The 15,299-nt window shown below is 36.2% G+C and overlaps 1 protein-coding gene across 1 annotated transcript in view; it reads right to left on the bottom strand.

Annotated features, from left to right (window-relative positions):
- Positions 1-7,544: 7,544 nt before the first annotated feature.
- The window catches only part of LOC144255061 (pro-neuregulin-3, membrane-bound isoform-like), a 45,591-nt gene continuing 37,836 nt past the window's right edge, over positions 7,545-15,299 (bottom strand). The window contains 4 exon segments of the mRNA XM_077799097.1: positions 7,545-8,052; positions 8,280-8,351; positions 13,423-13,489; positions 13,492-13,589. Of these exon segments, the coding sequence (XP_077655223.1) occupies positions 7,545-8,052; positions 8,280-8,351; positions 13,423-13,489; positions 13,492-13,589 (745 nt within the window).

The raw sequence follows: 15,299 nt of genomic DNA, 5'->3' as shown, positions 1-15,299 counted from the left end.
ACCTGAATTTCTTTTTTCATTGTTGTTTGTTTTGTACTGGGCATTAAACTCAGGGGTGCTCTACCACTGAGTTACATCCATAGCTCTTTTTATTTTAGACAAAGTCTTTCTAATTTGCCAGGCTGGCCTCAAATTTGGAATCCTCTGACTTTAGCCTCTCAAATAGCTGGGATTATAGGTGTACACAACTGTACCTGGCTCTGTATCTTCATTTCCAGGGGAAACGGGAGTCACAGCTTATTGAATAAGCTCATATACCCGTTTTTGAACAAATCCTTTCTTGGATTTGGATCCGAGAAAAAATGGCAAGTTCTTTTGTCTGTGTGTCAAACATTTGAAGAATATGATTGCATCTGTTTCCATAATTGACTCAATAGTTTCCTCTGTGTTTAGCTTAATGAAAAATATTTAATGAAAATTGTCAATGAGAAAACCAGAGGTTAAAAGATAATTCTTTTCACAAGTTTTTTCCATACTAAATACAGATTTTCATAAACTTGTATCAAGTTGGAGAAGATGGCAAAAACAGACACTAATGTGTGGGTTCAATAGGCAAAATTAATACCCAGCAGATAATTTTATGAAAATGATATGTTGAAAGAAGAATCTAATTTACAGAGAAGATATATGAAAAGAATTATGAAAACTATTTGCCTGATATTTTCTTATGTTGGTAGCCTTAGCTTTTATTTGATTTTTTAAAATAAGTTAAAAATACTTGTTAAGTCTTCAAGTAAAATATTTTTAAAAATTTATTATTTAAAGAACTATAATTTGGCTTTATTCTCTTACATAATTGGATGATTTTTCCTCTCTTACAAAATGGAAATTACTGTGGTTAGAAACAATTTCAAGAAGGTTGAAAAGTCTGTTAACATAAGGAAAATTAGCAGGCCCTAGATGATGTCTGTTTATAAGATGATATTGGCTACAGTCATGAACCTTATTATCATTTACATTTGAAAGGTTCCTTGATCCCTCCACTAACACATCTAAAATGTGCAAAGCTACCCCCCCAAAAAAATCACATTGGTCTTTCATTCTAGCTGAAAATTCCATTTAATAAAAGGGAATAAGAGTTATGTGCAATAAGAACACAACCTAAAAGTATCTGAATGTCCAACTCCAACAAAAGCTACTGAGGAGATGCAATAGGGAAATGGTAGTCCAGGTTTGGCTTCATAGATGGAAACTTACCTGATGAAGTCAAGATGCAAATGAATTAAGTGCACATCTCTTCAAACATTGCAGGTATAATGGAAGCAAATCAGACATGTAAATATAGTTCCCATAGCCTTCATTCCCTACAGAGTGGTGTCCAATATTTTGAAATGTATTCTTGGAAGAAGATAAAGGAGATGCACATACATTGCTGGAAACAATTTTTTTTTATCAAAGCACAGATTATTTAGGATATAATGGGACATGCATGTAGTTTATTTCCCATAGCCTTCATATCCCTACAGAGTAGTGGCTGCCATTTTGAAATTGCTTTAGAAGATGATCCAGTACATTTCTTGAAACAAAATTTTCATCAGAGGCAGAAGCTTTTTCTCAGTAAATTTGTTAAAAATGATTATCTGAAAATTTCCTGCTGATCATTTTGTATATTCTTTGTTATATTCTTGATTTAGAATGATTAAAAGTATATTAGAATTAGTTAATTCATTTGTAGGCAATGTGTACAATTGCATATTAGAAAAATAAGTGATTTGAGGGATATCCTTCTAGGTAAACTATGCACAGTGGCCACTGACCAATGGGTGTAATGATTTTTCAGGTGAGGTTTTAGGTTCTCCCACTTGTTTAATTTTGAAAACGATTATTTATTCTCCAGACATTGATTAAGAATAGAACTCAAAATCAGGCTGTGAAAGATAAGCCTTAACCACTGTACTTTCTTGCTATATGCATTTCCTAAGAAATACACCTGAATCCAAGGCCTCCTGTGTCATTACATTTACCATACATTGGGTGCTATGTACTATGTGTAATTTTTAAGCCCTTATTTCCAAAAATATGACATCAACATAGAGAGTAGAATGCTGTATTAGTGGTTCATCAGAACTTCTAAGTACATTAAAAACAAGTATAAAGAGTATGCCCCCTTAATTTGCTTTTTCACTTTACTAGATAGAATCCTTATAATTTAGAAACACACACAATTGAAATTTACTGGCTTTGATTAAAGTATTTTAACATTTCACATTGTTTTATTGAAGACTAAGAAAAAATTCAGACTTTGGGATCTTGACCAAGACAAATTATATATGGAAGAATCAGTGCTTGTCAGGATGACACTGAAAGAGCATATTGATCTGTCAAAAACAACAATTACAATCAAAATTATATTAACAAGTAAACCCTGCATTTTTTTGGTCTGTTTTGCCCTCCAAATTAGGATTACTTTCAATCATAAATGGGAAAGTGTCCCCAGACAAATTATTCATTAATATTTGGAAAGTGTTTTTAAAAAGTTTATGATGCAAATAGTTCAGAATATCAATAATGTTTTATTTGTTCATGAGAATCTATGTACTGCTTCTATGAACAGAGAACATCTTCAAGGTCTCATGCCTTCTTTGGAGAGCCCCTTGCTCTGTCTTTGATAAAAATTGTTTCTTGAAAGAAAAAAAAAAAGCTGAGGCAATTGACCTTATATCCTCAAGCTTTGGAATTGGATATTTTTCTTAGCCATACCTTCTTTATTACCCATCTGAGGTACATTTACCTAAACAATAACCACAACACAATCCCATATATTTCTCCATGGAATTTCAGTGTACCAAGAAAACTTTCAGTTTTTGCTATAGAATGATATACAGTATCCAGCTATTTCTGAGGCTCAGTGAGATAGACTTATAGCCATTAATCTTTTAAAGGGTTGTAATGAAATGATTGGCAAGTTGACTAGTAAAGTCTGGGTTAGAAAGACTGGATAAAAGGGTATTCAATTTGGAAGGGAAATCAAAGATGAACTAGATCATCCACCTTATTTGACAGATAAGGTCATGAAGTTTCTCTTATGTATAGATAAGTTAGAAGCTTTCACAAAGACAACTTTCAATATAAAGATTTTCTAATTCATTTTCAACAATAAGAGGTTGTTTCTTATCACACAATTCTTTCACAGGCAACAATACACCTGCAATCAATACAGGTATTCATGACAAACATCAAAGTACTGAAAGCCGCTCTCTATTTCATCAAGATGGTATCTGGGCACCCTGCTGTTTTTGCTGGGGCGCCTAAAATTGACACTTGGTACTCCCTCCTTGCCCCCACACATGCTCTGTCCTTACTAGAGTTCAGTGGGCACCAGAAGTCAAAGACAGCTATTGAGGCATCCTGAGGAGAAGTTATGGTTAATTTTGTTTAAACAAAAAATACATGAGACCATTAGACACTGTAGAGAGAGCAATCATTTACACCTGTCATTTAATTTTCATTTCTGAGAGAATCTAACAGAGATTTTTATTCTAAAGTCTTGTGAATTTTCCAACCCAGGGGTATTTTTGCTTGTATAAGAAAGGGAAGGAAATGAAAAATGCCTGTGTGATCAAAATATTGCCAAGTTGTCTGATTGTTAAATGCTTTGATTTCATTGGCATTCTATGAGGCAATCAGTTTGCCAAATTAAGCAAAAGACAAAGCTACCAAAGTAATTAAGCACTCTAATATACAGATATATGTTGTGAGTGTGGTCACAGTAGGAAACACATTATTAAGAGAATCATGTAGGTCTTAAGGAAAGAATTTCTTCCTTTACCCTCAGTATTTCTTTAAAAGGGAAAGAAAGAAATGGAAACAAGATAAAGCTTGTTTAAAGGCTTCATTTTCCAGGGCATATTGAGATGCATTTAAAATTGAGAACAGCCTAGAAACCTTGTGCTGATCTTGCCTGAATTTCTGGAGATGAGAGTACAAACACAGTGTAGACGTGCTATTCATTGAAAACACTGTACTGAATTTATACAATTGAATAATAATAAAAAAGTATTCTTATATATAAAATGTTTCCCAGATACCAAAAGATCAAATAAAAATCCCACCCCTCCTACTGTGTTCCTAGGTATACTACATTCTCGTTGAGAAATATTTCATTGCACTTATCTCAGGTTTACAGGGCTGGAATCAAAGGGATCACTACCCCCACCACACACACATACACTTAGGGAGTAATGGTTTCCTTATAGCACCATATGGCAGGATAGCTGTTGAATGATGGCTGCATACATCAAACACATCCTGGTGGAGACCTGGTTACTGGAAGCCTTACCCACGCTTGCCAGTGCCTGTCAAGTTGTAGTTGCCATTCATTCCAGAAGCCAATGGGCATTTTGAAGACTTGCCCTTCTGTTCTCTTTTTGGTAGGTCTGATGTGTTGTCATGATCAAAACAGATTAATTTTGAATTTCTATATAGGCAGCACTCTTCAGAAACCCTTGCTATTGCTACTTAACCTAGAGTATATCATTGGAGATGTGGTAAATTGACAAGCATTTAGTCTTTAACCTATAGCAAGGGAGATATTGGACCAGAGTGTGAAATATGGAATATTTAGTGTTCATAGATAATTGGGAATAAAAATTTATAATTCTCCAACATCATTTTTAGTATTTCTTATTAGCACAAAATTGGTCATATTTTGAACAACAGCATTCTACAATAGTCACTGGCAATTTAGAGTCATAGAAGCTTTATATAAAAAAAAGAAATCAGAAAATGGTTCAAAGTAAAAAATGGTGACAATCACCAGTTATGAATATACAACCTATTTAATTACAAATTTCCAAATATCTATTCACATAATAAAGGCAAGGAAAATGAAGCAAAAATCAAGTCTCTTGTAGAAATAAGCACTTCTCTGTAGGCACACGAGCTTGAAGGGACAAAGTACTCATGGCTCCAAGTATATGCCATGTTAGATTGACTTTCAAAGTCTGATGTTATCACTACTTGTCAACTGATGCTCAAAGATGTGCATATCTAGACGTGGACCCTTTGCACAGGAGCTTCATATTCTCAAAGGAGACAAATGAGAACCAGAAGTAATCATTAATATTCGTGGTTTTATGGAAGATTTTGTCTAGACTATTCTAGGCAGTTACTGTACTTCTAAACTTCATACTGCCAGTGGACTATCTGATACTCATGCTCCTTAGAATGCACAAGGAAGTGGGTTACGTTATAATCACAGAGTATATGGTTCTACCTCATTTTGTAAAATGAGATATTAGAACAAGACTTGAGTCTTACTGACAATATTAATTTTTTCCCAGTGTAAATAATAACTTAATTGAGTCATAGAGTACATACCTACCCTACTGATTAGGTGAATTCTGAATTGATCCTTTGGATAAGCAACAGAGAATATTTTAGAAGAATAAAACAAAAACCAAGAACAAGGTTAATGTCTTCAGACTTGTGAGGCCCTCCAGTCCATTTGATAACTGTGTTAAATTTCAACATAATAGGTATATAGAATATCCAATATGGTATTAAGATCTCTTCCTAAAATTTTCCCAAAGACAAAGTATTTTTAAATGTCAGTGATCTAGACTTTAAAAATTTTTGATTTTTAAAATTCTGACATTACCTCTATTTTCAAAACAACAAAACTTTAATGGGACAACTAATAAGACACATGACCTCTCGTTAAAGTGTGTTTCTACCAAAGTGTTTTCAACATTTGAGACCTCGACTTTCTGCTAAGCAGTTTTGATTTTTTTAAAAAGTGTTCTTTTGCCTAGATGGCTTTATATCTGTTATTAACGAATGTTCACAAAGAGCAATTTTCAATGTATTTGCAACAGAAACAATTTAACCTGAAACACGAATTGTATATTTTCACTAATCAATTCACAGGTAGTTACATTTGCCTTTCCATGGAATGTGATTTATCCACAAAGAAATTTTAACCCAGGTTTTCCCAAACTGCAGTAAAAGAAATCTTTTATATACTTTCAAATACTGTGCCTTTTTATTTAAAACAGTGTAAACATAACAACTCAACACCACCAATAATTGGAAAAAGACTGGGTATGTGAACACTAATTTCTTTGAATGCCCCATGAAAGTAAGAGAAAATAAAACAGACAAATCTTCAGGAGAGGTTTCAGTTCACCTTAGCAGTGGTAAAAAATATTGCTTTATTCCAAATAAACATACCACACAATTTCCTGTTCTTTTGGGGGCTTTTTGTGAACTGAATAGTCTGGGCTTTGTAATTTCAGCGATTTATTCTTTCCATATTAACCACTGAAGCCAATGACTTGGTCCACACATAGTAGACTTGCTATGAAATCAATAGCAATGAGGATGAAGAGAACAAAAATGGTAGCTGTCAACTAGCTTGTGTAAATAATTGAGGTATGATTCAAAATAAACACACATCCTCCATTAATCACTTTGTGATACTGATATTCTCAATAAGCCAATAGTTGCTCCTTTCAAAAGTATTCACATCAGAAAATGGTCTAGACATTGTCAAGAGGTTATAGGACCCCACCATGCAAGTGATCTTGATTTAAGAACTCACTAACTGAACTTTATATTTAATTAATAACTTTCAAGTGAAACAGATCTAAGAGGTTTATTTTTTCTGAATATTAGATTCCCTGATGTTTCAGAACAAATTTTTAGCAAGCTTAATACACACACACACACACACACACACACACACACATGCACACACATATGCACGATGAACATGTGCACACAGCATATGTGCTGGAGGGAGCAAGTCCACACCTCACACGCTCGCTCACACACGTGCACACAGATGCACGCACACACGGAAATGCTTTCAGAGCTTCTAAACAATCTCCAAGAAAAACATTTCTATTAGTATGATTTCAGTGACACGACATGGTGACTTTTTCTTTTTTTGTCTCTAATAATTTCGTACCTCCCTCTGAGTGTTTTTAAATTTCAGAGGAGGATGGCACATGAGAGTAGCTAAGATTGCCCCAATTACTCCCTCCATCACCTGTCTTCCTTTCCATTTCAGTTTTTGTGCCATTCTTCAGCAAATCGAATACAAAACACTATGTGGCTTGATGTGACATAACCTGTGATGAGGGTGATGGGTGAATGGATATTTAGGGGTTGGAACTGGCAAGCCAAAAGGCAAGGGCCACCTGCTCATGGGCACATCCACCCTCAGGATACAGCTTGTCTCTTTGAAACCAAGTTAACTACCAGTGTTTTTTTTTTTTTTTTTCTTGAGGACACTGACACTGTGGACTGAGGGTCTGAATTGCCCACATTTTCTAAAAGCCAAAGAGAACATTGTTAGGACTAACTGAAATTGGATTCAGAATTCTACCCAAAAGCTTTAGTGGTAAGCTTTATCCCTCCTGAAACATTTCTTTCCCTTTAAAAAAATATTTTGTTAAAAAACACTATGATATGAAGGCGATAGACTATTTGGTTTCTTCTAAGTAGATGCTCTTAAATTAATGCATATAAATAATTTGTATTTAATTTCCTCTCTTTCCTGTTGAGCAAAGCATAGAATGCACAGATTCTTACATCTCGAGTCACTTGGTCAATGTGGAGTCTCTTTGTGTTTCATTTCTTAAGACAAATTGTGCCTCACGTTCTGATTTGGCCGTGGGACTCAGGGGGAGAAAGGCTGTGTTTTCGCTTGCACTATCCTCGGTCTCTACGCTGGCCAGTTCGTAGTCTTCTGACTGTCTGGCATCAGTCAGAATTCGGATTTGTTCCTGGACAGTTTCTAGCAATATTTTCACTTCTTGTTGTTCTGCTAAAAGACAATCGCTGACTGGAATACTCACATTGTTGATGTCAGCAGAATAAGAGTTTTTGCACCATTTGATGCTTTTGACTTCAGAAATCCCTGGCATTTGCATGCAGGTTTCTTCTAGACCCACTGAAGGGATGATGGGCACAGAACTGGCCCTTGTGGATGAATATCCCACCAGGTCCTTTTGATCCAAGCTATTAAAATAGGGGTTTGTTTCTCTTGAAGGCAGTTGCATATTTATTGATGCATTTTGTTGGGTTTTTAAACCATTGGATGAATACCTGAGAAAGAAACAAAGTATCACACATCCTGCTTTCTGCTATCTTTAGAGCAATAGTCAATCCACAAAGAACTTTTCACATGCACCACCTCACTGAACTCTCACAGCAACCCCAGAGACACCCAGTTAAACAGAGAAGTAAACTGAAGCTCAGGTCACTGAAGTGACTTGCCCAAGGTCACACAGAAAATAAGTGACAGACTGAGACTCAAACCCAGATCTTCTTTCTTTAAGTCCAGGGGTCTTTCAACACACCACAGCTGTATAGGCAGGTGGGGTATAGTCTTCCTGACCTCTATGCTAGAATACAAAGTAAATGGGGATTGAGCAGCTAAGTGTGGCCTTTCCATAGTGACAAACAGGAAACCCATAATGGCATTATCCTACTCCATCAACTCGACCACCCTCTCAGCCCTGGCTTAGTCCAGTAGACGTGTTGTGGCCACCCTAGTTGGAGGCAAGTGGGAAGCCCCACATCAAGCATAGGTATTGTGGTCCTGAGTTTTATTGCTTTACCACTGATTTTAGGATATATGAATCCAGTTAACAGCATACTACCTTTAAGAACTACCTTGCTAGCCCCTTGCTGAGTCTGAAGTTGGGAAGAGGAGCACACAATTTTTCTGCCTGCCTAGGGATCAATATGAGGTGGCTTCACAGGGGCTCCTACCAGTTGAGCAGCTTTCTTTTGTGTAGTTTCTAGAATTAGGTAATTCAATGGTGCATGGCGACAACTTGTCAAGAATGCCAGCATGCCATTCCAAGTAATTTGAATATGCCAGAATGTGACTAGGTTCACAGATGATGATTTTTTTTTCCTCCTCTGAGCTCTCCAATGCCAGAAAGTAGGAGAGGTATATCACAGATTTATTTTTAAAAATATGTGATTTGGGAACTTTAACAGATTTTATTCTGTTTCTTAGTGGTTTGTCTTGAACATTAGACATGTTGAGTTATATTTTAGTGTTACTCTCCTTATTATACATTTCATTTCCTTGTCTTACATTGTTGTGTAATAAACTCATGTTTATACAAGTAAAGAATAATTGGAAGAGAACATGTTGCATCTAAATAGATGTCCTTCTTGTAAGGTCACAATGGGAGCAATTTCAAGGTATGCCTTTCCGCCAAATTCTAAGCAAAGGTACAGAACAGATTTAGGACTTGTAGTCCAAACTTTTCTTACTGTGCATCAAATAGAGTTGGCAATCACTAAATCTTGATCTAACACAAGAATACAGGAACAAATCTTCAAGTAAATACTCCCTTCATATCCCAGCTAATATCCATTTTCAAATATAATAACAATAGCTAACACTTGCTTGGGGTCACTTTCCTCATTAATTGAAAAAAGGTTCTTTGATTTTATTATTCTTATTCTGTAATTGATAAGCAAACATCCTAAAAGATACTCAAATGAATTTTCTCCAATTCTATCATTAGTAAGATTTAGTAAGAGACAGTAGAAAGAATTAGTCTTATTCTGATTGTTACTATCAAAGCTAGAAACTCTTGCCAAATGGACATCCTGAGGTAACTCGGAATACCTTTATTTATTTATTTGGATTATAGAATCTTTACTCAAGCAAACTGCATAGCTGTGTATAAAGAACTTCTCTGGAAGATCCTACTACTTTCTCTTCAGTGTAATATGACTAAAAATCAGTCTGAAGGTTCTGCTCCATGAATTTCAAGAGTAAGGGGACAAATCTCAGGCTCTTGTAGTTTGTCCTTGGAACCAACCCATTATCATATGACTATATAGATAATCTGCCTATCAGACTCACTAATGAAACAGAGCCAGGAAGTATAACTAAAAAAACTTTTCTCTACATCAAAATCAGCAGGGTATATCAGCAGTTTGGAATCTACTAAGTTGACCGTGATAGCTGCAAATTCCTATGCATAGATATAAACAATATCTGTAAAAGCACCAAATTAATATTGTAGGTGATGTTTTAAACAAGTAAACAATGTGGCACATTTTAGTACAAAGGCAATTAAAACCACACATGAAGAATTCTCCTAATATACCTGAGACCTGAAGGAAGGACTCAGATGAGAAAGAGGAAATGCAGTTTACCACTATGTGATTTCCCAAATTAGCTATTGGACATATGCCTGGCAATAACTGAAGCCTAAAACGTTACCAGAACATGAAGATGGGCTTTAAACAATGAGAACTCTCCAAGACATAATTTAATTTTGGATTAGACAGGATTTAATTCCCCAATGCCATTACATGCACTAAATCTCAGACAAATGGTAGTCTTGTTTTATTTTTCCTCATCAACTAAAACAGGAGGGGGCTGGGAATGTGGATCAGTGATAAAACATGAACTTGGTCTATACCAGGCCTTTGGTTCAAACTTTAGCATCAAAAAAAAAAAGTAATAGTAATTTGAGGGACCATGTTGGAGCAGGGGGTGCAGTACTCTGAGTGTTCTAGCAGAAGTTGAAGTGAGAGCTTAATTTCTAGAAGTGGTCCTGACTTACAAATCAAGTTCTATATTATCTCGAGTCAACCTTTTTCTGGCTTGGTTCATGAGCCTATTGTTCATTGACTTTTACAACAGTTTACACTATCCTTCCTACAATTCCTCAACAAAGAAATCACAGATGCATTTTGTCTGTAAATATTATTCAAAGCATCCTTCTGAAGAAGAAAAATTCCAACAATTAATTTTTTGGTTCCCAGTAATTCAGGGGTCAGGCCAAGGGATCTGCTTGACTAGGTGACTTTAAGACCAAGTTCTAGGGTAGTATGACATTTTATAATGGATTGACTAAATTGAAGAAATCTACTCTTTCCCTGGAACCATACAATTAGGTATTCTATTAACATATCAGCCATGAATGTGGCTTTCTTTACATCCCTTTCCTGGTTTAGTCAGACCAGAATTCAATCTAGGCTCATTCACAAGGGACTATGGATGCCACCCAGAGCTAGCCATTTAAACTCTACTATCCTTACAGTGTTCATGTATAAAATTCCTAAGGTATAACTGAAATGTATCAAGTTGCTAGCTGGCTGTAGAATGAGCGCCATATATGTTGGATCCCACCTACTTTTAGGATATGAATATGACTTTTGTTATTCTATTTCTTCTTTCCTATGGACTATGAGCTTATGATTGAGTTGCTTGGCATAACCCAGTTCAAAGCTCTATGAAAACCTCATCTGTGGCACCCATGGCTCGATCAGAGAAAAAGAGGCCTCAATCATCTCTTCTTAACCTCCACTCTTGCTCCCTGACACACTAAAATAGGTGCTGGGTTCAAGTTGGACTAAAGTTCTTTCCAAGAAAAGAAGCCCACACACTGGGAGGCTAACTAGCAGACAGTGACTTGTTGCTAAACAAGCAGCAGATGTTTGAGGGCTCTTGCAAATTTTTTCACATATCCTGCCCTCTATCCCTGGCTCAGGCCAGATTTAAAGAGGGCCTTTAGCTGTGAAATTCTATTACCAATCCCATTTCTAGTCTAGAGAGACAGTCAGTCCCCTGGGAGTAGAAAATAGCTGTTTTTTAAGAACTGGGAATGAGATTGCTCCCTGAGATTCATTGTGCTGAGCACACAATGACTTATACTTAGAGCCACCATTTATCAACATTGGGTGCAGATCACACACAGGAAAAATACACATGGCCAGATAGCTGTAAAGAATATTCCCAACCAACGGAGACTGAACCAAAACAAAATCACCACTGTGAGTCTCCCAAGAGGTAAAACACACAGCACTGCCTGAATGTGCAGTGGGAATGTCTGAGCCCTGGAAGTTATGTAAACATATGGTCCGGGCCTGGCATAGGCTCGGAGCATCCTCATACTCGGACCATGTGGAGTGAAAGACTGTATGGTCTGGGTTTCCTATCCACTCCCCAAAATCTGTCAAGTTGAATAAGGGAGAAAAAACATTTTCATTCTAACATTCACTCTAAATGGGGAAAAAGTGTAAGAGTGTGTGTGTGTACACACACATATACTTCCGAAAGACATAATGCTTCATAAATACTTTAATAAATCACTAATTACCTGCTATAATAATGCTAAATGCAAGCCACTGTTTCAGAGAGAAGGCCAAGAGAAATGTGTACTACTTCTTGACTTGCATTATACATTTTGGACAACTGGGCTGTTATGTTGAATTTGCAACTGTCACCCTAAATTTGTACCAAATGCATTTTACAGTCCGTTTGGAATTGCTTCAAAATTACAAAATGTAGCCACAGGCTATTTGTGTCCTATCTTTTAGTCTTCTTAAAGAAATCTATTGCAGAACTTTGTCTTACAGGGCACCACTGTATCTATCACATACCCAGAAGGAAAGAGAAAGCTAAGGCTCTGTGCTGGACCTCCCACCTGATTTGATCTTTAGCTTAAACTCCCTGGCCTAGCTCATTCAATATGAACAATTTAGAACCTGACTTTGAGTGAGGGAACTGAGGCCTGCAATTTCTGGAGTAATTTCTGATTCCATTGCTCTTGAAATCAATGATAACATTATGACAATGACAATAAACACCGGTACAACTTCTGTGATTACTATGTGTCAGGTATAAGTTAAGTTACACACATTTTAAAACAAAATCTTACAAGCCCCAGGGGGCTTAAGTTCAAATGAAACTCAAGCTCATATGATAAAAAATTTCTCAAGTTCACATAAGCAGTAAGGGACAAGGGTATGATTTGAATTCTAGTCAGTTTAAATAAGGGCTGCCATGTTTGGTTGAATGGTTGATGCCAACTAGTATGTGATGGCTAAAATTCACTCCACTCACTATGCCTTGAGCCCCTTGAGGGTCTGTGTCCACCAGAGTAAGGGGCGTCTTTGGCACTGTAAGGAGCAGCAGCCATGATGTCGCAAAGCCCATCCTTCCATCCCTGTACCATGAATAATTAAGAGAGATGAGTTTCATAGTTGTGCTGTGACTTTGAACTTGTTCACATTGACCTAAATTCTCCATTTAAGAATGCCAGATGAAAGATTTTACATATTTTATCTATTACATTCATATATTTTATACATATTTATGTTTTATGTAATATAGGTTATTGATTAGGAAATTAAGCATTTTTTTCCAAATTACTGATGGATACTTTATTCCTCCTAAGAAATCTTATTTTTATCAAGCACAAATTTTCAGTTGTTTTAGAAACTATGACATACTGCATAGATCTCTACCCTTATTTTTTAACATTTCCTTATACCTATTTTCCATCATACCTATTCTTTTAAATTGGTTCAAACTTGTGAAACAAAGACAAAAGTAAGTATAAATAGCCAGTTAATGAAGAAATCGGTAACATGTAGCTCAAAGCTATATCGGTCATGACATCTTCCCTAAATTCCATTGCTTTTAAGACGTACCCTTGGCAAGGTATTGTATCCTGGTCTGGGATCCTTGATTCTTCGAGTTGCTGATATGCTGGTCCCACCCACCCAGCCTACTTCTGGGTGAGGGGGGTGTCCTCCTGAAGGCATTCCTATGAAGCATCCCACTCCTTTGCCTTGGACTACAGCAAGAGGAGAGACTCCTGCAGGATTGAAAGCGGGAAAAGAAACCAACAAACCAAAGAGATCATAGCAATAATCTCCAGGCAACTTCTCAAACATTGTATTTGTACCCTGGTTTCTCAAAGTTCTAGGCCATAAGCCATCCATGACGATAGAAATGTGCTTGGTTGAGATCAGGAGTTGCTCAATTCATAGAAACTCAAAGACAAGTTCCTTTCTCTCTGACTTCCCAGTTTAGAGGCCTACTGACTGAAATAATCCCAGCTTTCCTGCCAGAAATAAGAGGTGGGCTTAAATTCTCAAGGTTCATATTCCCACCTACCTTGGTTATATAAGACATAGTAGCTGTGTCTCTGGAATAAAAGAAGCCCTTATTAGATACAAGAATTAAATATAGAAAATTCACAAGGGATTTATGAAGAAATTTTCACTTCTAAATGATAGAATAAACAAACCTGACTTTAATTGGCATTCTTTCCTTAATATCCATGTTAAATTCTCAGTTAAGATTCCCAGATTTTCATTAGTCTTGAGAAACTATTTTTGCATTTGCTCTTAATAAATGTCTGATTAGATATTCCATTTGATGCATATCCAAATAATCATGTTTATAGCTATATGAATGAGGTAGATCAGAGGTCTGAACAATATGAGAACACCATATGTAGTTTACATAAAACAAAAGAACTAGATTGTATAAAAAATATTCAATTGCTAGCCAGGCACAGTGGTATGCTCTTGTAATGCCAGCTACTTGGGAAACTGAGAATCACAAGATTCAGGTCAGCCTGGGCAACTTACACCCTACGTCAAAATACAATTTAAAAAGGGCTAGAGATATCACTTACATGTCTAGCATGTGTGAGACCCTGGATCCTTTCCTCAGTTTGCACCCCCAAAACAGTACTTGCTGATTTGACTCATTACTTATTCCACACAGATTCCCATCTCGACCCCCTGAATTGACCCTACTTAGACTAGTAAGGAGAACTTTGTTCTTTTGTAGGCATTTCATGAGATGCTAATTGTTGAGTTCAAACAATGAATGAACTAAGAATTTTGTGGATCCATGTTACATCTGAAAATATCAATTCAACCATAAACAAAGATGAAAAATATCCACAAAATTTCAATAAGCCTATCAAGTCCTAAAAGGGAGAGGCCCTCCAAAGGAATTTTACCATATCACTAAATTGTTTGGTTTCTGTCATCTTTTCCCATCAATATTACAGTTATTTCTACTTGATAAATATCAACATATGACCAAAATTTTCATTTTTATATTTGAGTGCTAGTAACCACTTTTCTGGTTTTGGCAAGATAACTGAATGAACTATATAGAACTTCTTCAATTTAGGCAGACACCAGATCATAACCAGCAACATGATTATACTTTTATTTTTATATTCTTTGTATGCTGAGTGCTAAAATTCTTCCCAACAAGTGGTGTATAATTAGGTCTCTAAGAAGTTCTCTATTAGAAACTATGGTTCCCCTCCCTACTTCTATCATCCCCTGGGAATTAAAGAGTCTGTCAGGTATGGGAATCTAGGTGCTAGAGTGTACTATGTCTAAGTATAAAATCTCAGGTCTGAACCTTACTAGAAGCATGATACTGGAATTGAGACTAGTATCAGACTTGGAGGGAAATAAATGCTATTTTAATTTCAGCAAAGTAAGGTTTTAGAATTTAGAGTGTATAGCCTATATTTGAAAGGGGGGGAATAGAG

This window comes from Urocitellus parryii, chromosome 5 (assembly GCF_045843805.1).
Source record: "Urocitellus parryii isolate mUroPar1 chromosome 5, mUroPar1.hap1, whole genome shotgun sequence".
NCBI lineage: Eukaryota > Metazoa > Chordata > Mammalia > Rodentia > Sciuridae > Urocitellus > Urocitellus parryii.
This window is presented reverse-complemented; position numbering and strand designations above follow the sequence as displayed.